This window comes from Anopheles coluzzii, chromosome 2 (assembly GCF_943734685.1).
Source record: "Anopheles coluzzii chromosome 2, AcolN3, whole genome shotgun sequence".
Lineage (NCBI taxonomy): Eukaryota > Metazoa > Arthropoda > Insecta > Diptera > Culicidae > Anopheles > Anopheles coluzzii.
The window spans coordinates 82,495,504-82,522,044 of NC_064670.1; the positions used below are offsets into that span (position 1 = coordinate 82,495,504).

A 26,541-nucleotide genomic window follows, 5' to 3' on the forward strand; every position below is an offset into this window, starting at 1 on the left:
TTCTTATGATGTTTATACCTTGTTTGCAAGACGAAGATTATCTGTTTTATTTTTAATACCATAAAACATACAAAAAATGTAAATGTGATTTTGCCATCTTTTAAAAAAAAACCTTGAGCTTTACTTGGAAAGGGGACCAAATTTATAATACCCTTCCAAGAAGATCACATATCAAACAGCAAGGAAACGAAACGGTCGACAGTGCATTGTTAATAATGATACCAAAATAAGAACGCAAGAAACCAACACAAAACTCAACCCAACCAATCATTTTATATGTTTGAACTTTTTTTCTCCTGTTCCTCTTCTCCTTGAATTCCACGTAGGATTTATTCATGATTAAGGGAATTGCCGAACACAGACACACACAAACACAAAAAGTACAAACTAACACGCTAGGAAGCTGTGTTTAAATCCAAGGTAAAAACAGTATCATCCTTGAACCGGTTTGGTTTTTACTTGTTTTCCTAACACGGGCGAAAAGCATTGCATCCCTTAAGGAACCCTTTTATCGTCGTAATAAGATTACGTCCTTCCTGCAGCCGTTTTGTTGAGTTCGTTAGGCAGGTACGATGGGCAGGTTTGCTCGAAAGAATTGGGGGAAATCCAAATTTGTGGGCATTTATTGAAGATGTTTTGGTCATCTTTGGGTAAAAAATGGTTTGACAGTCACTTTAAGTCTCTGGTTGGATCACAAACATTCTTAACCTGACTGAGTTATTTTGTTGTTATCGTTATGGCATGTAACTTTGGCACCTTTTTCCTGGTGCAGTCAGCCAAATGTGACCTAAACCAAATGTTACAGTCTGTACCTATCGGACGTAATTGTACCTCTTCTTCAAACAGTACAAAGTGCAAAAAGTGGTAGAAACTTGAACAAAATCCTCTTCGAACAGGAAATGAACCCGATCAGCAGGTGATCGTCGCTGTTACCTGCCTGCAAGAAGAAGCCCTTGGCTTTCTTTCCTTTTCTTGATGGCCGGTTTGCCCTCCGAGTGTCGGTACCGGTCATCCAAGGAGCTACACAAGGGGCTTTCTGTATTCGGGCGCAGAACTCTGTTGCATTTATGCTTTGTCTGCTAGTAAAGCCAGTCTGCCCAGAATGAGCTTCCCGGTTTTGGGCGTTTTTTCGAGCCTCTTCTCTTCGTTGTGATCGCATCTCACTTTCTCTACCGGGCGCCATCTCTCACCATGTGGCGGTGTGGGTTGCGATGCGTGAACGCCTCAAGTAATTATGAATTATTCACCAGTGTTCGGGTGAATCGTTCTGAGGCGATGTGTTTTTTCCACCCTTCTTTTAATACGATACCTCAGCCCTGGCACAAGTTCCGACTCAGTTACTTTCCTAAACGAAAGACACTGCACGAACAGTCTTTGGAGAGTCCATGTGAGAAGTCGTCCATTGCTGGCGACGGCGAGGGAATTTGTAGCAGCCAGAATGACACATTTAAAAAGAAAAAGGGAAATCGCCGTACACCGGGGCCGTTGAATGTTTGGCAAAGGTAAATACGATGACGATCACGAAGCCGCCAACAACGAGCACGATTCAGAACCACTGCCTTCGCCGGGATAGTTCAGGGCGAGGCAAATCGAGAACGGACGCACATTGGTTTGCTTCCGGCATAACAATTCAACGCCCGCACGCACGCACACACTCTGGTGCGTACAGGTGCATTCGAGGCCGGAAATGCCCTTACCATCCCAAGGGCTCCACATTCTCTGGTGTGCAGTGTTCGGGGGCGGTTCGTTAAGGGTTCATGTGCGAGACGTTAAATTCAATTGAAATCAACATTGATTTTGTATCATTCCTATGTTCCGTTCTCACCTGTGCCGAAGGTCACTACCAGAACGGCAATTTGACATTTGGGGTCAGGTCGCATCAGTTTTTTCAATTGTGAAATCAGAATGGGAACTCTCCCATTCTGGTGGCTCCGATGACAATCGAATTTGGAACCTTTTTCGAACCATACCCATTTCGGTAGCTGTTACGGTTGAACACCCAGCTGACTGACTGGTTCATTGGGTTCATAGCGATAGTAGATGGTGCATAGGTAATTGCTTTGCGTGTTTCTGTTCATATTTTATATGCGTATCGATCGAACGAGGCATTTTTGTACCGTTTTTTCACAATAACGTATATAATCTAGATTTTATAGAGAAATCGATGCTCTTTGTGTACATGTCTGTAAAAACCCCTTGGAGATCCTTCAAACAGTGCCAACGCAATAAACAGGTCCGTAATCTGATCATTTAAAAGAAAATTTTATTATTTATTGTCCCCCTTGTGGATTTTAGTTTGAAAATCAAATGAAATATTCAATCGGCTTGAACAATGAAACATTAGAAAGGTTCGAGATTGCACAAGCTTTTGTTCTACCAACTGCAACTATAGGAAAAAGGAACGAAGCTAAACAACCGGAGAAAGTTCAAACGATTAAAGCAGCATATTTTTCTTCTCTCACCGTATTGTTTGCAAAGAAAATAAATGCAAAAGAAGGGTCGCACATGTGCTTTTTGAAGACACAAAAGAAAAGAACCCCGCGGGAAGGATAGCATTAAATAAGTTGGTCTCGCACATGGTGTGCATAGTTGAGTGGTTTAATTGGAACGAGAAGCCCGTCATGTGCGTCTGCCAGCCAGCCAAACAAAACGCAACGGTTTTTGTCCGTTGCCGTCTCTGTTTCCTGGGCATCCTTGCGGGATGATCCTTTTACCGATCAATTACGTCGAGGCTTACCTAGTGAGGTAATTAAATGTGTGACTGTTTTTTTAATTCACTCTGGATCATCTTTCATCGCTGGTGGTGGTTTGGATGACATGGAAGCTTTGCAGGGCTTAGTGTAATTGTCTGGGGTCTATTGTCCATAACCCTACCGATTGGTTCATTGAGATTCCACCAGATTTCGTAAAATCCGGCATCACAAAAACAGGGTGAACTTGTTTGTTCTATCAAGCAATTATTTTGATTGGAAATCAATCATTTTCTCTTGATTGTAAAGGATAGAAAAAAAACAAGATTCTTAACGGTAGGAAGCCGCTAAACGTGTGTTCATTAGTACATCTTTAGACGCATATCGAATTACACGGTCTGAATAGGAAGAAGTGGCCAAACATTCACCACCACCACACGGTATAAACCCTCAACTTTGCTACGGTCATCATACTTATAAACCAATTAATTCCCAGCTGACGATGAGCTGCGGTTTGGCGCGAGGAAACGCTTGTGTTACTGATGGTGGGTACGCGACCGGACCGTCCCCTCCCCGTCCAAGCTAACCACCGGAACGAAGATGAGACTCCGCAAAAGCCGTCCGTCGAAGCGTGTACTTCACCTGAACGGGGGGCAAGCTTTACGCGGACGACCGCGGGGTCCATCTATCTGGGTATGAGACGGCAGAAAGAAGCAATCGAATGGCTAAAAACGGTCCTTCCCTCCTTCCCTTCTCATTACAAGCGAGCAGTCGCAAGTTCACGGACCCCCGTTTCTGCCCATTTTTGTGGCCGTTGTCCGTTCCGAAGGTTCTTGTGTCGCGGTCCGCTGTGGATGAGTCAATCGGAAGACGCACGTTAGTGAATTGAATGTTAATTGTTCGCGGCTTTGTGACGCGGGATGCCATTAACATACAACGCAGGACGTCATCCCAACGTGCATCGAGTGCAATTCACGTCATGTGACAAACGTCCGCGATCACAACATGATCTACTTTTTTCCCCTTGCTCGAGTGGGAGATCGTATCACGTTTTCAGGTTGGTTCAGCCGGGCGAATGGCGGACGTTCTCGAGAAGGGCCAGTCCATGGTGATAACGCAGATAATGCAGGTGATAATGCAAAAACGATAAAATATGCATCTCAGTTTATTGGGCTGTAAATACTTCTCATCAAGCAGATCGACTGAACGATTCATCGCGTTCACGGATCGGGAGGTTCGTTGACGATCGATCGGTGGCAGGAAGGTTACTTGCAATTACCCCTTCAGCATTCACCAAACGTGGGCCTAAACGAGCGCGGAAAAGCGGCATAAGTGAGGTGTTGTGTTCGTGGTTCTTCCTTGCGGAAATGTTACCCGAGCCGCACCGCACCTATATTCGCACCCTGCTCCTTCCGGTTATGTGTATGTGGGTCTCCGACCTCCAATCCACTAACGATGATTCCCCAACATCGTCGCTTTTGTGAGGTGAATAAATTAGTGACCGAAACCCGTCCGCCCTCTGCCCAAACGTGAGCAACAGTAAAAATGTGGTGGAAAAGTACACTTCCCGTCGGTGTATTGGTTTGGCATCATCGGGTTGCCCCGCGCAGTCTGTCTGTGGTCGCAAATCGACACGATGCACACGCGGATAATTGTTGATTTACCGCCAGCCACACCAAATGCCGGTGATTTATTGCCACGCGGAACGGTTAATCGTTTGATTATAGCAAAAGTGATTGGTTCGTTTCCGAGCTGACCCGTGCTAGTTTTTCCCATGAACCATGCCGTGCCTTGCTGGGCGGCGGGCGAATGTGAATCTATTCCTGAGGATGGTCCGTTCACCGTACGCGAACTAGCGCGAAGGTCGGAACAGGAAAACAAAATCTAGGTTTGACGCGGCTAAAATTGGTACCAGCGCGTTGAACGTTTTGGAGCAGTAAGCTTCATCCCGTAAGACCCAAAGAAGTTGAGGCTAGTTGAGAGATATAATATTAGCTTTTCCAGTTGCACCACAAACGGCTTACGTAAGATGCTGAAGTTGAAATCCGACCGGGAAGCTGAGATGTTCGGTTTGTAATCATAAGGTAAGATTTCTTTGGAGATTTTCTTAATTATATCCCCGTAAGCCACGGTACAGAGGAGCTATTCATCTTTTATTATGCAGTGATGCTCTCAACAAAGCTTGAGAAATCGACCAGAATAGTTTCATCCTTCTGCTATAGGATTTTGTTGATGTAATCGATCGATACAGGTTATTAAAATATGTTAATGTATATCGATAACAACAATGCTCTTACGCCGTTGTGCTAATCAGTCGATAAAAAAAACCTTACAAACTTCCTGCAGCACTGAAGTTTAATTAAGAAACTTTCGCTAAGGCCACATTGCCTACGACGACCTTCAACTCGGCTCCATGATAAGCGGACACGTGCCAACACGTTGGATAGCAAACTGGGCTAGAATGTGTGCAAGAATTTCCATAAATCTTTACCAATCTTATTGGAAGATGACCACCTATCTGCATTGGTCATGCGTGTACTCCGCCCTCGGGATGCCTACAGACGAAGTTTTTAATAAACTTTCCCAAAGAAATCCGACGCGTGTCCACGTACCTACGACGTAATCGGCAAAGTTGTAGCAGGGAGCCCCTCCCCCTACCTCGCTTCAAGAATGTGCGCAGGGGATGCTGATGGGATCCGCGACGGCATTTAGCCCTCCCGATGATGTGTATGTGCGATGGTGTGAGAGTTGTTAATTTGTTTTCAGCATAAATCAATTGTGAAGAAGTTTGGCTGAAGAGCGCGTGGAAGTACTAAGCGGTTGGAGGGAGTCGGGTTGGTGGTTGATTTCTGTGTTGTGCTTGTGTGAAGGTGCGATCGCAAGATGCTTTAGCAGAAATCAAACAGAATTTTCTATCTCAATCTCAAAGTCTGTTGTTTCGCATGTGGTCTTTTCAAAATCTGTATTGTAAGCATCAAGTCAGATTATTTGTAACTTGAAGTGTGAACAATTGTAATTAATTTAAAGCTTTTAACTTTAATTAATTTCCTAATAAAATTTATGCTTTTAAAGCAATTTCAAAATAAAAACAATGCTCAAACAATGCTCAGTAGTTGATGCATCAGTATGCAACAGTAGTTGATGAACAGTAAAAATAAAAAAAAAACTTCAATCAAATTGCTTTTAATTTGCCTAAAAAATCATCAAATGTAAAAATCAAATATTTTTAGGAGTATTTTGACGGTCCAATAACTGCCCAAAATTCAGAAATATCGAACTTTGACAGAGGGTCAAATAACACCTTACACTCGCTCATCCGTACCAACGCATTTACTGAGACCGAGCCTCAAGGGTCACCTGGGCTGTGTAGTGTGAAAAAAAACCAAACCGCCCCATACATCGGACCAGACACGCATGGCATTGAGTAGTATCTCCCTCTCGTTTAGACGAGTTCGAGCTTGTGCTGTGTGTGTGTGTGATGCGAAATGACGCTTGGAGGTGATGTGGACCGCGCGATTGAAGGTGGAAGGGAGAGTTTAGGTTTGGAAGCCACCTGCCTGCGTTTCAACAACCGTTTGCGAGATCCACAGCCCGCTGGTGACCACTGAGAGTGCTCCTCGGGACGCGCGCGTAATGAGCGTAACTCATCATTTGAAGTGGATTGCGTTTCTGCGTTCGCTTGGTTTGGCGCCTCGGCGGCAATGAGGGAGATCACGGAGTAGGGTGACAGGGAAGGTCGGTAAAATAATCGTCTATTTTGCGCATACAAACACACGCACCGCAGCAGACTGTGCACATTCTGCTCGGTAATGTCTGCTGTTTGGTGTGTTTGTTTCGTACTTTGTTGTTTGCGTCGCGTAGCGGATCTACTGTGCGTCCCACACATACGCATCCATGCTAGAGGCGTACACGATCCAAGCGGCACGATCCAGCATTCGGACGGGGAGGGCCCTCTGTCCGAAAGCTCCATTGTTCACGGTCCTCTGCTGAAAGATGCAACTAACACACAAATCGTTCTTTTCGCTCGCTACCACTTTCCCATCACGCTGTAAACCATTCGGGGTGGGGTAAAGTACACGCAAATTGGTCATGTGGAGAGGCATGGGAATAATTGAATGTGGGGATCTTTTTTTAGGTGTTTCCTAAAGGTTGATGTCGAGGTTGCTGCAAGATGTCGAAAGTTTTGTAATGTGAGAATGAGGCTCTTTATGTTTTATGTACAATTCGATTGATTTGTGGATTGTTTACAAACACTTTTTAAATGTCAGATGACGTTGGTAACAAGATCGAAGCTTTCTTGTTAAAGAGGCACAGTTTGAGCACAAATGACACAGTTGAGGACTTAATGAGGTATACATACAAGTTTGCGAGTGTTTATTTTTTATTTGTGCGAAAACAAACATATTTCAATTATCATATCTACTATTACTATTAGACCTTAGACTTGTAATGTTCTTTAAATTCTTTAAAGCCTGAGACATCTCGATTTTAGAAAAGCTGATTTCCCAAAAATGATTGACGCTTTTGCCAATACTGACTGGTCATTCCTTAATTCTGATAGCAATCCCACTTTATCAATCGATTCGGCAATCGACTCCTTTCAAATCAAGGTTGGTCTAGTCCTTCACAAATGCTGCCCTACTTTACAAGAGCGCGCAGATTCCGGTCCCCCGTGGGGCAATAGAGAATTAAAAAGACTTAAATCTGCGAAAAATAGAGCTTTACATTGTCTCGTAAAGTCTAATCTTCACTCCGACAGACTATTGTTTAACACTGTTAGTGGCAACTATAGAAGATTCAATAGGCATCTGTATAGAATCTATATCAACAAACTTCAACGAAGTATATCCACCGATCCGACTAAAATATTTTCTTTCGTTAACCGTAAGAGGAAAAATGCAAAAATCCCGTCAGTAATGTCACTAGACACCGAGAAAGCCTCAAGTGAACTTGAAATCAGTCAGCTCTTTGCCAAAAAATTTAGTTCAGTTTTCGACCTTCAATCTTCGTCACCAATTAATATTGCAACTGCCCTGCAGCACACACCCGCGGATGTTCTAGATATGTCTATAAATGATATTGTCATCACAAATGAATCGGTAGAAAATGCAATCAAACAAATTAAACCCTCATTTATCCCGGGTCCGGACGAGATTCCAGCAATAGTCTTACAGAAGTGCTCAACTTATCTTTCAGAGCCACTGGTCCATCTGTTTAAGCTTTCTCTGCACAGTTCTACATATCCTAGTGGAAGACTTCTACATATCCTTCCATATCCTGTGGAAGACTTCGTGGATGACACCCGTTCATAAAAAAGGTCCGAGACATGTTATATCTAATTATCGTGGCGTAACTTCCCTATGTGCATCAGCAAAAATACTCGAAATTCTTGTCCAGGAAGCGTTAGTCAGGGGTGGCTTGAATTATATCAGTCCAAGCCAGCACGGATTTGTTCCCAAACGATCGGTGTCGACCAATCTCGTTCAATTCGTGTCTGAATGCCTTACGGCAATGGACGGCAAGTCACAGATTGATGCAATTTATACTGATTTCATGTCAGCATTTGATCGGATTAACCATGACATACTCCTTGCGAAACTGAGCCGGCTTGGCTTTCATAATAATCTAGTCATATGGTTAAAATCATATTTAAACCAAAGATCATACTGTGTTAAAATCAATAAGTGCTTGTCCAATGTGTTCGTTAGTTCGTCCGGTGTACCACAGGGAAGTAACATTGGCCCAGTATTGTTTATCCTATTTATTAATGATGTTGTATTTGCGCTCCCAAATCAATGTTTGCTTATGTATGCGGACGATATCAAGATTTATGCGACCATTAGAAATGATTCGGACAGCTCGACACTCCAGCACAGCCTAGACGAATTTAGCAATTGGTGCTCTGCGAACTCGCTATCCTTGTGTGTCAATAAGTGTTGCGTGATTAGTTTTACTCGTAAAAAAGACCCTATCAAGCGAGACTATAACCTTGACTCGTGTATAATCCCACGTAACATAGAAACTAAGGACCTCGGCACTATTCTTGACTCATCACTCTCCTTCCGTCAACAATATTCGTACGTCATCGACAAAGCATATCGGCAGCTTGGTTTTATTCATCGTCTGACATCTGATTTTAATGACCCTTTCTGTTTAAAACAACTGTTCGTCGCCTTAGTCCGATCCGTACTTGAATTTAATGTTGTAACATGGTCTCCACACACTAACAACTGGTCCACACGAATTGAGCGAATTCAGAAAAAAATCACAAAAATAGCTATAAGAACCTTACGGTGGAACATGGACCAGCCTCTAGCCTATCAAACTAAACGGCTTCTTCTAGGATTGCAGTCCTTAGAGAGACGTAGGGAGGTAGCACAAGCAGTTTTTGTAGCAAAATTAATAAAAGGCGAAATTGATGCTCCCGAGCTTCTTCTTAAAATAAATTTGTACGCCCCTGACCACGCACTTCGTCCTCGAAATTTTCTGATCAAAATAGACCGGGCCCGTACTTCCAGAGGAGCTCATGATCCAATTATTTCAATGTGTAAAGCTTTCAATAAGTTCTACTGCTTTTTTGACTTCAACATTACAGTTGCCACGTTTAAATGTTCATGTCTGTTTTCAAATATATAGCAAGTAAGGTTATTTTAAGTATTATTTTATTTTAATATTGCAAAGGTCCCTGCGCGCGCCACGCAATTATCTTCAATAAATAAATAATCGCATTATCAGTTATTACTATAAGAAAACTCAGATTGCTGGGCTCATTATTTTTAGGATATTACTTTATTTCTAAGTTTTAATCATTTTTCACATCAATGTTATGAGTATTTTGTAAAACTTAAGGAACATTTCCCCCTTGCATAAAAAGGGGGATAAGAGCTTAGTGGAAAACTACCGTGGCATTACTACTTTGCCTGCAGGTGCTAAGGTTTTTGAAGTCGTCGTCCAGAACTCGCTCTTGAACTGTTGCCGCTCGCTGATATCAACACGCCAACACGGGTTCTTCCCTCGCCGCAGTGTGACCACCAATTTGGTGGAGTTTGTATCTCACTGCCATGCTGCATTCGCTTCGGGAGCCCAGATGGATGTCATCTATACCGACCTTAAGGCTGCCTTTGATCGGGTGAATCATCGCTTGTTGTTGGCGAAGCTTGCTCGTCTTGGATTCTCTGCCTCTTTAGTGGAGTGGTTCGAATCTTACCTCACCAATCGTCGATATCGCGTCAAAGTTGATTGTATGACATCTAGGGAATTCGTGAGTTGTTCAGGCGTGCCACAGGGTAGTAACCTTGGACCCTTGCTGTTTTCTCTATTTTTCAATGACGTTACTACTGTAGTAAGGGAATCTGAATGTTTATTGTATGCGGACGATCTTAGACTTTTTTTTCCTGTGAGGTGTTTTGGTGATTGTTATGTCCTGCAAGCATCGATCGACTCTTTTTCCGACTGGTGTCTGAACAACGACCTACAAATTTCTGTTGATAAATGTTTGTCCATGTCGTTTCACCGTTCTAATTGTCCAATAGTGTTTAACTACTGCATCTCCGGTACACAATTACAACGACACAGTGCAGTAAAAGACTTAGGAGTTACTCTTGACCGTAAACTTGACTTTCATGTGCATCATAACGAAATTATTGATAGAGCGAACAGAATGCTAGGATTTATACGCAGGCAGTCGAGAGAATTCTCCGACCCACATTGTCTTGTCGCACTCTACAAATCACTAGTCAGATCCATCTTAGAATACTCCTCAGTAGTTTGGTGCCCATCGTCGTCGTTATGGTCGAACAAGATTGAGTCAGTGCAGAAAAAATTCACCCGTTTGGTCTTACGGTTCACACCCTGGCGTAACGTAGCAGCGAGACCTAGTTATCATGCCCGGTGTTTAATTTTTGGACTCGAATCTCTCGCTACTCGTCGCGAAACGGCGCAAATATTGTTCATGAAAAAAATCATCCTAGGAGAGATAGATTCACCGGACCTTTTAGCTAGAGTTAATTTCCACGTACCTGCTCGTATTTTAAGAAACTTTAGGCTACTAAGAGTTGACCAAACTAGACGTGCATATAGCGATAATGAACCTTTGACTGCGATGGCTATCAGATTTAATGCACATTATGACTCTTTTGACTGGAATTCCCTAATTTAACCTGTTTTTCTTGCTGTGATACTCTGTGTTATTTATTTTGTGCTGATGTTACATTGTACCGTGATGCTTTATGTTATTATAAGTTTAGTTTATAAGATCAGTGATAAGGCCAATTATGGCCAATCACTTAACATTTACAAATAAACAAATAAACAAATTTTTGCACTAGCCCCGAAAATAGAAGATAATCTAATTTCGGTTTTATCTCATTCTTGTGGCAAATACGAAACACTCAACCTATACGTCTCAATCTGTTAAAGACACATGACAGTACGCGCTTTTCATGTTTGTTTTAAGTAATGAGAAAATGCAGCAATGTGATCATTCATTATTTTGTAAATCGTTCGGAATAGAAAAGCTAGTAATGGCAAACATTTTCATTTTAGCTTCCTTATTTTTATTTTGTTGTTTCTAAAAAGAAAACGAATATGATTTTTTATTTTTTATTTCATGTTTTCAGTTTTACATTTTTTAAGGTTTTTATCTTTAAAAAGAATATGCTTTGTTTTCAGAAGAACAATCGTGCCATTTGAAAAACGAATCTATACTCTTACATAAAACATTCTACATTAAAACTTAAACATTATATCATTAAATTATCAAAGGATGTAGCTTTCTATCAAATTCAATAATTATACTAAACAAAAGGTAGTCAAAATTACACTTTATAGAAAATATCTAAAACTTTTCTACGATGTAACATAAGCCTTTGTGTTAGCCGTAATTGTAATAAGAATTTAAAATTTTAAAACATTACTCACAATAGAATTGGATGGAATAGATTAAAAAACTGTCTTGTTTACTAAAGAGTGTGATGATGATTGAACATTATGAAGAATTTGCAACTGTCTTGTCATTTAATTGCCAATCCATGTTTATTTATAAACCGGCCTAAGTTATTGGGTACCGTCGTGTTTATCCGCCTCGCATCATTACCTTTTCATTATTTATTCCATTACGTTGCCGCGCGAGCAAACACATAATCATTTTTAATTGTATCCGGTGTATCTGCAATAATTTACGATTATATTTTTTAAAAACTTTTCTCTTGTTTACCAAATTCAGCAAATAAAACATCTCAAAACGTTCTATTTACACGTGAAAGGAAAGCTAGCGTACTACAATAAAGAGCTTACTATTTGTCCTAACCGACACTGACAATAGCTTCAATTTTTGCTAAAAGCATCACTCGATTCCGTTTCCATTTCTGTTGCCGGTCTGTCGTTTTGTTTCCATTTACAAATTGATCTCAAATCTCCCCCCTTCCTGTGCGCGCGAACACGTGCTCTGTTGGGGTGTCATTAAATATGGAGCGTCAATGAGGTGTGCGAATTCGTTCGGCAAACATGGACACCCGCATCCCCCGTCGTGGATTGGGAAACCAAAAACCAGGTCGCTAACGAAAGGAGAAGTGATTCCGGACGCTGGGCGAGGAAATGGATGGCGACTCCATTGACACATTCCGCCCAGCTTCAGGTATTCTTCATCTTCATCCTTGCCTCCAGCACATTCAAGGGAGATTCCGCTCGAACCGTTTCGAACCGCAAATGATGCTAATGGTTTCTCACTTGTGTGCGTCCCTGGTACTCTTACTCAGTGCTGTTTTCTGGGAATTTAGCATCCCGAGCAGTGGGAGACCCCTCCGGTGGTTAAGGTGAGACAGTACGTGCACAGCACGCTCAGGTGAAACCGTCTAATCATCCAGCACGGGATAACCTGTTTGTTGCTCGAAGCTCAGAGCGCGACTGGCCGCACCTCAGACAAGGTCAACTGGTACGCAACAAAGGGGGAGAGAGACAGGGAGGAAACGATGAATTGCATTCCACTTCCAGCGAATGTTGACGGTTATCAACCGATGACGATCATCTTCCGCTTCAGGTGCGGCAGCACGCATTCTCATTCGCAGTGCATCGATTGCAATTGCAGCACGACACACAACAGCAAAAAAAACCAATCGCGTTTCCAGTGTAGCGTGTCGGAACGTTTCCGGCAGATCGTGCCTACACGGCTATAAAATCATTTGCCCGTCCGGCTACTACCGCACCCACCGGATTCGGGATCATCGTTAGCAAACACGATAAGATGATGTCGCTTGAGTCGAAACGTAAATGGACCTGTTCGGTGTCGTGTTTCCGGCCAACCCCGAGGCCCATTTCCGAATCGGAACTGCTCGACAGGTTGCTGGAGAGAGGTTAAACCAACGCCTTTTATCGATTGCACTTAATCGTTTCGACGCGGCCAGGAGAACATGAGGCGGCTAATGTGGGTGGTGAAGGAAAGATTGAGATCACAGTGTCACTGGGCTAATGATCGCCTTTTCACTTCCAATCGAGACCAGCTTCTTGCCATCGTGCTTGACCCCTCGGGCTCGATTTCGCCGCATCGATTTCGAATGTCCATTATGAAAAACTCTCACTCCGGTCAACGATGCCAATGGATGGCAATGGTGGCGAATTATCGGGCCCAACCTGCTGATGCGCTCGATTCACCTGTCGGATGATGAGTTCAGGGCGCCACCAATAGCCGCCGCCACCATGTAAATTGCGCGTGTTTTGCTTTCCTTTCGCCTTCGGATGTAGAGGCCAACTTCCGGCGGTGGTGATAGCGATTGCTAGTGCTACTACTAGTTTACCTTGGGGGCGTGTGCGTGATACTGTGATATTTACCGACGTGCAGTCCATATTTCACTTTATTACCCATTGTTCCACACGGCCAGGCGGGAGGCTCGAAGAAGAAATGAAGCGTGCAGCGTGTAACATACACACGCGTCGCGATTGTGGGGTAGTTCAGGGACATGTTTCTACTTTTTTGAAGTATGGTTTCACCCAAGTTGTCTAACAGTTCCGTCACCTTGTGTTCTGATTTCTGATTCGGATTTGGAAGTGCGTTGGTTTGGTGAGCTATAAATTGATCAGTATCAACAAAAGGTTTATCTCGTTTAATGTAAAATTTGGATGCATTTGTAAAATGAGCTTGCCATTTCATCCTGAATATATTTAATTTATTGAATTAATAAATAACACTCAAAGAACTTCAGTCAGATAATTGGCAAACGTGGACATTTAATTACCAACCGTTATAAGGCATCCTACATAAATGTCGAGATAGACAAACGCTACTGAATGAAAGTAACCAACTTCAAACTTACCTAGACAACCAAGATAGCTCAGTAAAATAATCAATTAAGTAATGAAAATATTATTTTTGACCTAATCTATTCTGAACGAAATCTATTTTAAATGAGACAGAAGACATAATAAGTTCTTCAGGTTAAAACAGATACTACATAGAGTACATGTTGCCTAATCAATATCCCAATTTTCCACTCATTATCACAAAATGAAGAACAATTTTAGAAATATTGAACATTGGTACAATTAAAAGTATTACCTAGCATTTTTATTTGTAGCAAGTGCTCTTTTTTATATGAATATTTATCTGTTCTGACCTTTTTCATTTCCTTCGTCCATTTCCTCAGATTCTAATTAAAAGTAAATAGATCCCAGTTCGGGCGACTTGTTAATTCGTGTTTACACAAATAAAGTTTCAATGTGAATGATACCCTTCCAGTTTTTAAGTGGTTCTAGTCTAGGTTTTAGTTCTAGTGGTTCAACCAGTATGGTATGATTTACCAAAATGCGCTTGTTTGTGCTTTATATTAAACTTGTAAAGTTTGATAATGATGAAATACGCAATACGTTATTAGAATATCATTTAAAAGGTCATACATCAAAACATGAACATCACATGCGAATAAACTCTTTATCCCTATTGAAACAACTGCTTTTACATTGAAACTATTAGTAAACAAAACAGAGGAACTGAATCTATACTCCGTAGTTCACTTGAGTGGGGTTGTTTATCACCCAACAACTCGCTCGATAGCTACTGCTGGCAAGCGATGGCATTGCCACACTGTGTATATTAATGTTGATACGATTGTCACGTTCCGATCATTATTGCTTGGGACTCACCGGTGATGCATATTTTCATTAGCGTACAGTACAGTATGCATTTTCGTTCTATTGTCTTACAAATGCATTATCATAATAGTATTTTATAAACTTCTTTTAATATCCTCTCGATGAAATGCTTTTATTCAATTGTGCCATCCACACGGTATACACATACATAAGCTTTCATTTTAATTTTATCTTTTGTAAAAATAATAATTATTATTATACCTATGCAGTGCAGGGTATTATCTTCACAACATTTCCTTCAAATTCACTTGTGATTACAAACTATCTACCGATTGCATCCTCGGTTCCGTATTTTTCCCCTTTTACTGCTTCTATTGATACGTTTCGAAAAAACTTCCGGTGAGGTAGTTTTGTTTTGTTTGTCTTACCATATTTGCGTACACATGCAGCATACTTACCTGATGTTTTTCTTTCTCATCTCCGCTTTTCTTTACAGTGTTCATCATGGTCGAAACCGAAGCTTGCTGAAAAGCCCATTCCGAACAGCCGTCTGTCTCGTCCGCCACTAAACTTCCGCGTCCGGTTTTGCGAAACACAAACAAAAGCCTGAACAAACAGCACAACAGCATAACAGCAGATGAAGACATCTCAAAATAAACGCCCACCGTTGCAAAATCTCCTCCTATCCGTGCCCATAATTAAGCTGCAGCTCCTCATCTTCGTTATTGTTTGTCAGCCTGCTCGGGCGATCCCACATCCCACACTGAAAAACGTTTGAGGGCGCAAAGTGAAGATGGTGTTAAGTCAGATCTTTCCTAGCCAAAGTGCATCCGTATCTCGGCATAATTGAGTTATCCAAGCTGCGCATTGCACGATCGGTCACGATCGGGAACTATTGTGTGTGAATGTGTGTGCGTTTTAGCCCCAAGTCGAAGGGACGGAGTAGATGGCTGCACGCACTTAAAGGGAGGGTTATGACATCAGCTGCGGGTCGATTGTGTTGTTTAGTTCACACGTGGTATTTTTTGGAGGTGCAATAGCAACACGGCTACACGGACAAGTGACGACAGCAAAGAGCAATGCAAGATAGCAATCGTTTAAAAAAAAGTGTATGCAAATTTACTTTAAATCGGTCACACATCGTGTAGATGAAAATGTTTGCAAATCATAGGAACGTTCTACTGCTATGTGACGATTTTATTTCAAAAATTCTTCTTTTGACCATCTTTTTTTTTGTTTTTTATTTATTATTTAACACTCTTCATACAACTGAACAGAAAACAAAATTATCTTGTTAATTTAATTTTATGTCACACCAGCTGTAACGCTTCGAGCAGGCGCTCCGAACTAAAAGTTCTTTTTTATGCCAAAATATTGCTGTGGGAGAATAAAACTTTACTGCACTACAACACGTGAACCATCCAAAGCTCCCTTAGCGCCGCCCCACGTGTACCGCAAGGCATGAGAACGCTTCGCCTTCCTTCTACGTTACGGTCATGCAGCATACTCGGCGAGGGTTTTCCCGCACCTGTGCATGCCACGTTTTTTTTTATAGTGAGCATTTATAGACGTTGAATTAATCATGCAATGGATTGTGTACGATGCTGACCGGCTTTAGCCGTCCCTAACCTACGTGGTGGCCCCTTCTGTTCTGGTTCCCTTCTGTCTGTACCGTTGTCGGCGGCGGCAGCGGGTGCTATTGTTTAGCGAAACACCAACACCCAGATGCCCGAGCGGACAAAGGAACGCCAACGAATTTCCACAAAACATTGCCACGTTTCTTTTCGAATTTTATGCCCCAAAAAAAAGCTTTAAAACAACAACAAGCAAAACGTCAACATCTTGTGTGAGACTTTGTGTTCGCTGACTGTCAACGAAAACACTTGCAAACTATTGCGAAAATCTGCCACCGACACGCCATCCACGGCAACATTGCGACAGCCAAGGCATACATTTTTCCCAGGCGGCTCCATAATTCCTCTCCGATTTTCCAGGAATGAGTGATGGTTTTCCTTGCAAAATCAACATGAGTGCGACTGTTGCTGCGGTACCTACGAGCAGTGCTGTGATCGCCCTACGGCGATAAAGTGCAAACGAAAGTGACGAAAAAAAAAGTGAGAACAGAAGCAGGATTTCAAAATTTGTGTTTATTTTGTTAACGAAAGTTTCAATCAAATCGTCCAATGTGCATGTGCTATTGAGTGTTATGTGAACGCCCATGTAAAGCGTACAGAATCAGGGCAGAACGAGTTTTTGGCGAATTTTACCCGTCCCCACCACTGACCCCCAGTTCCCTGCTGACCTTCATACCAGTGGCAACATGAAATGGAAAAATAAGGAGCCAAAACAGTCGGTAAGTGTTGTCTAGCTCAAAACGTGTACCTATTACGCAAGGGAAAAGCTTAAAGGTTATGCAAACCTGTACGATGCATTGAATTGGTGTAGCGTCCTGGGGGGAAACTGTACCTAAAAAAGTGCACGTTATCGATTGATGTGACATGATACGATGCGGCAGCACGTTCCTTTCCCCTTGCAACGAGTTGGTTTATGAGCTTTTGAAATTGAAAATGCTGACATTCACCTTCACCTTTACCAAAGGTCGTTTAATGAGTTCTTCGATTTCGCAGCGGATGGCATTTGAATTTGTTTTCCCGATACTGGCACTACGATTGCAATTGCAAATAAGTGTACTAAAATTGGGTTTGGCGAAAACAGGATGTTCTGCCACATTCTGCACCATTTGTACCTAATTTGCTGCCCTGGTGACATCATTTTTCAATTAAAATATCGTGTAAATCATACGTCAGAAAGTTTTGTAGGTTGTACTAGGTGCATTTCGTTTATCTGTTTTGGTGCCTTCCTTTGCCGTGTGCGTTGTTCAATTTTATCACCGAACGTACACAAGGTATAGATAAGAAGTAATGTATATTGCGTTTTAAATTAAAATTTCAGTTGTTTTGAATTAGTTAGTGCGGTCCATTTTTCTTTATTCAACTAATTTCACGAAAAGCTTGTCTCCAGTTTTTTTTTTTCAAAATAAAAAAAACAACAAAAATAGCTAAATTATCTATAAAAATATCAAATCCATTATTGTACTTATTGAATTTATGTTGCTAAGGGGCGGTCCCGCGCTACAGTCGTCAACCCGAACGACTCAATAACATGCCCGTCACAGATTCAAGGCAAGAATAAATGAATGAATGAATGTATAGACCGGCATGTCCGCGTAGTTTAAATAGAGATTTTATAGCGAAATTATAGTTTTTGATCAAATTCAGATCACGCCTCTATTACATAAACCATAATATGACGATGGCTGGTGGCCTGAGGGAGGGGGGAGAGGTGATTGCTAGAAGGATAGTAAAGAGATCATGATAATAACTAGGAAAGAGATCCATTTTTAACCGGTTTATCATTATTTTTACTTAGCAATACGGCCAAAGCCGTTCCTTCTGAATAAAAGAGAAAATTAAATCATTAGTTTTACTTGGAATTTGGAATTTTAGACTTATTCTGTGTTTAAAATGATCATCGGCTTGAGGCTTTTGCGCACAACAACCATGATCGATATATCTATGTCTGCTTAAGTTACTAATGAGCTTGGCTATCTCAGTGAGTTGTTGGTCAACTCACGCATAGTCCTGCTTATGGATGGTCGATCTATACGGCACTTCATCCTTTTATGGGCATGTTGTTCAGTCGTGCGAGTTGACTTTGAAGATTTTAGATTATCTATACGTTTTACATAATTGCAACAAACACTTTCACACATATGATTTGTGACTAACAAAAGCAAGAACCGGAGCCCATCACTCAAGTGGTCGATACCCGATCCCTTCCACCCGAACCAATTGGTAAGCTTATCGCTTACTTTAGCAAAAATGGCTAGTCTGCAAAACAGCAACAGACAAAAAACACAAGCGGTGATGGCATCCGTAACGTTAAGTGATGTTTCTAGCTTCATTAAGCAGCCACTTCCGAAATCGCGTCTTTTTCGCTTTCCATTGAGCCGGTCCTGGAACCCGGTTCGGCAAACATCGATTTTAGTAGCGAGCGATAGTGTTTGCATTGATTACGGTTGCTACACACGGTGTGTTGGAAATAACAAACAAACAGTGCGTCCGTGGGCCGGATGCTAAGCGATGTTTGTTGAAGAGAACGGTTTTGTTTCCACTGTAAATAGCGCATTTGCGATCAAAACAATCACTGTGCCATCGCCGTTTGCTTGCGCACCGAGAGGATCGTGTCGTTTTGATGTTTTGATAAGGGCATTCGAATCGGTGTTTCGAACACACTCCCTGGCAGGCACTGGGAAATGTTGCGTATGATTTAATTTCGAGTGCATCGTGTTCGAAGCATTGCTGTCGAAAAAGTGTTGAACCACTTGACCGCTTGCTAGCTTCCATACGGACATACGGACACCACAGCATGTAGGGTGGACATGATTGGTACACGCTGATTACACGTGCACGGTCCATTAAGAGAACATTTTCCAGTCTGGCTCACACGACTGGATTAAGAGGATTGTGGAGGGCTGGGAGGGCTTGCCGGCTATCGCACGCTTAGCGCAATAACCAACAGATTCCGATATATTGAAACCAAACAACACTAACAGGCAACGGCAAGTACACGATGGGCAGCAAGCATCGTACATGAAAAGTGAAAATTCCTCCCCATTATAAGCTGTTACGGTTCATCCAGCATGATGTTCCTCGTTCGAAGCACCTGTTCCGATGGGGCGAAGTGTGATGAAAGAGGGGGGGGGGGACAAACACGTCAACATCACCTCAGGTGACTGTCCCCTATGGCAGACACAATCGATCGGCCGCGAGCCACCTCGGTATGGAATTTGTTGGGAATGTTGGAGTACGGCTGATTAAGCTCTTTGCCTCGCTGGCCAGCTTTCGCCACTCCACCGTTTCGTTTCCGCTCGTACGGGCACACACACACACACACACACACGAGAGAGTGTTTTGCGTAAAATGTACCTTGTTCCCTACCGGAAGCAACACTGGGAACTATCGCAAACCACTCGGGCGGGAAGAATGTGAACGATCTCTTTGCTCGATTTAGTTGTTTTTTTTTGTATGCGTGATAAGTATTTTTTCTGTTTTGTCCTTCAATGTGCCATGTGATATTGATTTTGTGTTTCACTTTTCCGCATTCCGCTGCCGCCGAGCCGTGGCAGTGTCTTGAGGGAATCGTATGAGAACGTACGGCGGAGAAGACTACACGGAAACCTTACTTGTGCAAGAAGCCTAACCGTCATACTTTGTTTTACTCTAAAACTTTAAGTAGGGTCGTCTTTTTTCGTGTGCGCTTTTTTCTTGGATCGATGCCTTCATATTCCACCGGTTCGGTTTCAAACGTGCTTACACAAACGTAAGGCACGAACAGGGAAACGGGTCGCTTTACCGGCTTCGTGCTGACATGCTGCTCATGGGGACGAAAGTAAATTTCCTTTTATGGCAACTATGTGGGTTGTGGAAAACAAACAACGAAAAAACTAGTTGCATAATATCATGAACCAATTCGGACAGCAGCATGCGTTTGTTTACCAGGAAGGATTTGGTTGATTTGAATAATCGAACTACTTCGAACGTGGTTCTGTGGTTGAAGGTTTACTATGAACAAAAAAATAATAAACCTATAACTATGATATATACATTTTGATAAATTAAAACCTTGAATCATAGCTTATCGCAAAATACAAGCAAAGCTATACAAATCGGCAAAAAGGTTCTCAAAGGCAAATGCTATTCAACTTTGTCAGCAATTAAATTTCAATTTCCGTTTGCCTTTGTCACATGGCTCCCATCCTGCATACGACACAGAACGTGCCTTTCGACATCCTTGCATCATAACCGAATCCTTAAATAGCTTCATTCCTTGATGCCGCATGCACCGGCTCACGTTGCACAGTTGCAAGAAAAGTTTTACCTGCAGGAAAACACAAACCCGTACCGCTGAAGGGCTTTCCACCACCATCCATCGAACACATCGGCCAGGATCTGTGGCCCGGAAAATGATAGTGTTTGCGAAGTGGAGCACACTTCCTTATGCATCTGGGTTTGTGTCGGTGGGAAATAGGTACTTCGGCAGCGCTGTGAACCGCCTTGCTACCTTGAAGTAAGGAAAAAACAGAAAAAAGGCGAGCTGCCTCGAACTGGGGAAGTAGGATGAAACCCGTGTTAGCTTCTTAGCTTGCAATGAATATTCAGAGCAGCCTTAAACTGCAACACGATCCTATTACGGGGGTGTTACGAGTTGTTGCCCTTCTTCTGCAGCGAGTTTTCTTCCGCCTGGACGATTCGCACGTGATCGATTTGCAGCAATGTTGTTTTATTTTCTACCTTAGTGCGCGCTCTCTTTCTTCCTTGCACGAGGCGAGTTGAGTTTTGCGGGTTGAATTGCTACTCTTAATCTAATATATGTGCCGACAGGGCTAAATTGCACACGCACGCACGAGAAATCTTGTACTCTGCCGTCTTGGCGCACTGCGTCAATGGAGAAATGCTCGTCTTGCTTAAATAACTCACCGTATGGATGATATTGGATTAATGAGAAGCTTGTTAATTGATGAATGCTCTGACAATTAAGGACACTTACTTTGCTGCTCACCATGCGTAACACCTTTCCAAGAGTGCCTTGGTGTTTGATTGATTGAGGATGCGGATCATGTTACAAGTAAGCAAATAGATCGATGTACTCGACCATGGGCCGGTGTATTTGGTAACGAAACTCCAATCGAAATCGAATAAAATTGAAAAGGGTCTTGAGTTCATGTAACTTAAGGTGACTTGAAATTATTAAGGTACACAGCCGTATTATGTCAGCTAACATAACTGTGTGTGTGTTTTTTTTCTTAAGCAGTATTTAAATGTATTGCTCTAAGTATTTCTGGTATCTTTATCAATTCTTGCAAAAAGAGCGATACTGCTTATACCTACTTACCCCATTGTAAGAAAAATTCACTCACATTTTCCTTTTAAGGTTGCATGTCTTTTACTGCGTTTTTTATCACATTTTGCAGCAGAATCTCACTGGTTGGGTTTGTTTTGGTTGAGCCGTTCTTTAGTTGGTACATCAATAGTTGGGTTGTCTGTTGCCCAATGAGGTAAAATGAGGTAGAAGGTAGAATGAGGTAGAAAGAACATCAGGCTATTAAGCATAGCCCTTGTGTTGTATTTTATATTGAATCACAGAGTATTCCGAGCACAAAATCACTGATTAGGATTACACTGAGATCTCTGTTATTCATCATAACCAACGTCCAACAAACAACCCAACCATCGAGTACGTATTTAATAATGAGATACAATTACTAAAACCAACCTCGATTGTATATAAAACTAGAAGGAATGAAGTATAGAGACACAGAGATACTATGTATGATCCTAACACCTTTGCACATCAATGTTGTGTGTTGTGTATGAAATGTGTGGATAGGTTCTAGAGTAGGCCCCAGAGACCTTAGCGTGCCCCAGTGCCCCTTTTCATACTTTAATTCTCGTTGTAATATTGGCATCGTTTCTTTCGTAACTCTCCAGAACACAGATAAACTAAAGTGTTTCCACTTGTTTTTCGTTTCACAGATCTCTAGTGTTACGTCAATGTCATTCCTGTCAGACGAAAATCTCACCTTTCATCGCTTCTCCGATGGGACTATCTCGTTCACCTCCGAGCGCAAAAAGTCGATGCAAAACGTTCTAGACGGTGGAGGAGGCGGTGCACCAATGAAGACTCTTGCCAGCGGTGGACCCAACACAAAACAGCCCTGCCCACCCTCGACAGCCATTGGCACCATGGACGGCGGAGGTCAAAGCCACACGATCGAGCGTACGCGAAAGCACTCCTACACGCAGGCAACGACGGGTTCGTCCCCGATCTGGACGACGAACGCATCCTTCAACAACTACACAACCAACACCATCACCAACAGTAACCGTCGGCACGCAGGCCGCCCGCGAAGCGTTGCACCCGTCGGTGATGTCACCGATGGCGAGGGCGGCGGTTCCACGACAACGGCCGGCATTCCGACGTTGAGCGATCTGCGCTATCTGTCCTCGCCCTCGACCAATCCGAACAACTCGAGCATGATCCAGAACGGGTCTACCGTGAAGCTCATCTCTACCAAAGTCAGCGCCAACACCGTTGCACCAAGCGATGATCAGTCAAACAAGCAGGTATGTACGTCCGTTTGTCTCGTACTATTCGGGGTATTGGGGTGGAAGCTTCTTCGTTACGCTGCTCCTTTTGCTTGCTGCTGCTGCACACCCGATCCGCTCGGATTGATTCGCTACACGTGTCGGTCAGCAATTCTGGCCGGCCACAGATCGGGGCCGGCCAATTCCAACGGTTCCTGAAGAGCGTGTGATGGATGCGATACGCTATCCGGATTGTTTCTGCACAAGTGACACACTGAATATGCGTTCAGCACCCTTCCCTCGAGGCACCGTGGCTACACGACGTTCGTTCCGCTGTGTTTCGTTGGCGGTCATTTGTTCTTTCGCGTGGTTCGTCGTACGGTAGCGTTGCCCATTGCGAAGGCGCCCGGTTCCGTTAGAGTGGCGAAACTGGACCACCCCGGGTGGACCATCTTTTATTCATAGAACTTTTTTTCGCCGGTTCCAGCAGTTTCGGACGCATGCATGGCAGGGAAACGGGTGAAATATTAATACCAGAATCAACCGAGAGACTCTTACCGTAATGTTATGGAAGTTCTCTCGGTTCGGTCGGCTTAGTTTCTGCGTTGTTCTTACGGGAAATGTTTTTAGCATTATTTTTGTTGTTAAGATCAGAACCCAAGAGTTCAATTTCGCAAGTTTAGAGCGATTGCAGTAACGGTCGTCACATTGGGCGATTATTTCACAGCAGCTTCGCAAGGAAGTAGAATATAGAATTGGGGCTGAGAATCTACGCTTAAAAGGAATTACGTTCTAATGTTTTATTAGCTCAATAAAGTAACGGTTTCATTGTACCGTTCGTTTTTATGAAATCATTTTCAACTCTGCGGTGGATAATATGGGAAGTTATTACTATGTTGTGTGTTTTTTTCCTATCTTCTACAAAGTTTCAGTATGTGTGGACTGTTGATAGCTTACGTCAAAAAGAGTATTGCCCTGTGTCATTTACTTTGGAGATATCTGAAAACTTAACAGAATTTCGACTACTAACATCTACAACTTGTTCTCCCATACATCAACACGAAAAAAACGTGTCTTTGCTTACTATCCAACCTGAGCTTTAATACGACTCTCCCGTTCCGTGATACTCATAAGTCTAGGAAGTCTGTACAGGCCGACATGGTAGGATGTTACGTCAAAGATAAAGAATGTCCAAACATTTTTCTCCACTTGACGTAACATTTAAAATGAAATTCCGTACGTCACTGTACGTCACTAAATTGTATATCTTCGTCAGTTATGGTATGGTATCACATGTGTGAGTGTTTTATTTTTAATTTGAAATACTACGTAAAACTTTAATGTATCACACATCGGTGATCTTGTTTGCTTACGTGGTTTTTATATTCTCTTAGAACCTCGACAATTCACTGGACAGCAGGAAAAAAAGACAAGAACAGTGACAAAAAAAAACTCTGGCACTTAAAGAATCTACAACAATCTACGCTTAACCTCACCGAACGTGTTTAGCAGCACGGTTGAGTGTCCCATCCACCGATAACTAACGCTACTCTATGCTATTCTCCTATCGGTGCTGCGTGCCCGATAGCACAACATCGTTATGCCAGGATTCATCAAGTCGAACAACGGGGGACCCATAAATTCATGGAAAGCTCATTCTTTATTTCTGCACCACTCGCGCCAGGAATGCTGGTAGTGCGATTCATAGCGCGCACTCGCCTCATGATTTACGGTGACGATCACTACGGACACCCACAAACCAAACCTGTCCGCGATAGGACGTTAGATGTGCATGCATGCGAGTGGAAATTCTATTCTCGATGGCTTCATCACTGGAAAGGATGACGCTTTTTGGTATCCCACTGCAACCGTACCGTCGATTGACTTTTTGCCTTGCGGTGTAGGTTAGGATTATTGGTTTTGCGGTTTCCTCAACGGAATCAATCAAGGCTGATTGGGACGGGCTTTGTACTTGGTTGAAACTATCAAATTGCACGCTCTGATTTGCGCTGCATAAATTAGCATATTAAGTGCGGTCGTAGGGCCTCGAGAAGTTAAACTAATGAGCAGTTGTAGTTGGGCAATGTGAAGGATGTGTCTGTTTAAACATTGCTGCTACTGAATGATTTTAAAGCAGGTCTAATAACTTTTTTCGGAATATCGATTGTTAACCCATCGCCAGCGCGTCATTGTGCGATGTGCCCATCGGTTGGTGCACTCACACGGAAAATCCCTCGTACGCAACTGTACGCAATGGCAACGTCCGCATTCGAAGGTGTCAATTTACAGTATCAGTAATTTTCTGCCTCATAAAATCCACTTCCAAACTCCAACTCCAAAGGCAACAAAAACAAAACAAACTCTCGCTAGTATGATGCGGACAATAAAATAGAGCCTCAGAAAAACTCCGACGCCTCGGCGGCAGCAGCAGCAGCATCATCATCATTCAGCCGAAAGCGAGAGTAAATGTGCATTGAGGCGACGGCTGTGGGAGCTTTTCTGCCTGAACTAGCTGCGCTGGAATGATGAATGGGAGTAAAGAGTGGAACGCTGAAACATGGAGAAAAACCTGCCCGTCCTATTCCATTCACACCGTCCACGCACCATGCCCATTTGTAGCCCCGATTCATGATGATAATTTTCATATCTCTCTCCACTTTCCTAACTGATTCCCAGCATATTGCGGTCTCGTTCGTTCGTTCGTTCGTTCGCCAGGGTGCTGATTTGCTACCAGAAGCAAACTTAACTCATCATGAATTCTAGGACAGGTGCCGATGATTTTTTGGTTTTGTTTTCGGCATTACTTTGTTTTTCCTACGCTAGTCCATGGGGAACGGCTCGAATGGGGCTTCGGCATTTGATGGTTTGTCCATTCGCCCTTCTTAATGCGCCCTTCCTTTGCTGGTTACTTGACCTATCCACCCCGATATGTGGGCTTGGAAAGTGGTAGCAGAATTAGAAAAGTAAAACCACTCAATGCATAGAAAACTAGGCAAGCCCTTGCCGGAGAGTTGCCTTTTGTTTTTGTTCACCACCTCGCAAGGGCGCCATCCACCAACACCTTACAGTTAATCTTCCAATGTAAACATCGCATCATTAAAGATACCCGCTGTAAAGCCGCCACGGTCCAGTCTCATTGCCCTTCGCTTTCTTAGTGGGCGTACGACGCCCCTATCCAACACTGGCGTCGGCAACGTCGGGTGGAGAAACGCGTAGTGAAATCTGTACCGGAGAAAAGTGTCGATCCTCGTACAGCAGATTTTGTAATTAAATGCACCGTAGCTGACCCATTCTGCTGGTGGTTAAAAGGCTCTTCTGATAATGATATGATTGAAGTGAATTTTAGCACTCAACTCATCACGCTTGATCGATCTGTGTCACGGGGTTTGAGGGCACTGGTTTCCTACGCGTACGCAACCATTTGGTTGCTATTTTCATTTTCTGTGTGAGCATTCAACATTCCTCCAATAAACAGCCATACTTTGATATGTTAAGCCCACTTAAACACGCACAAACATACTTTCACTGGTGTGTTGTGCGATAAAAAAAGCTATTCCAAGCTCAGCAATGGTTGCCTTACACTCTCGATTGCTCACACCGAACAAAGCAAGAATTTGTTTTGC

The 26,541-nt window shown here is 42.8% G+C and overlaps 1 protein-coding gene across 2 annotated transcripts in view; it reads left to right on the forward strand.

Moving 5' to 3' along the window:
* LOC120961710 (sodium- and chloride-dependent neutral and basic amino acid transporter B(0+)) overlaps positions 1 to 26,541 on the forward strand; it is a 56,346-nt gene that overhangs the window by 3,030 nt on the left and 26,775 nt on the right. For both annotated transcript variants that reach the window (XM_040385693.2, XM_040385692.2), the window contains exons 2-3: positions 16,766 to 17,124; positions 22,367 to 22,957. In XM_040385693.2, coding sequence (XP_040241627.2) covers positions 17,092 to 17,124; positions 22,367 to 22,957 — 624 coding nt within the window. In that variant the 5' untranslated portion in view covers positions 16,766 to 17,091. The remainder of the gene's footprint in view (positions 1 to 16,765; positions 17,125 to 22,366; positions 22,958 to 26,541) is intronic.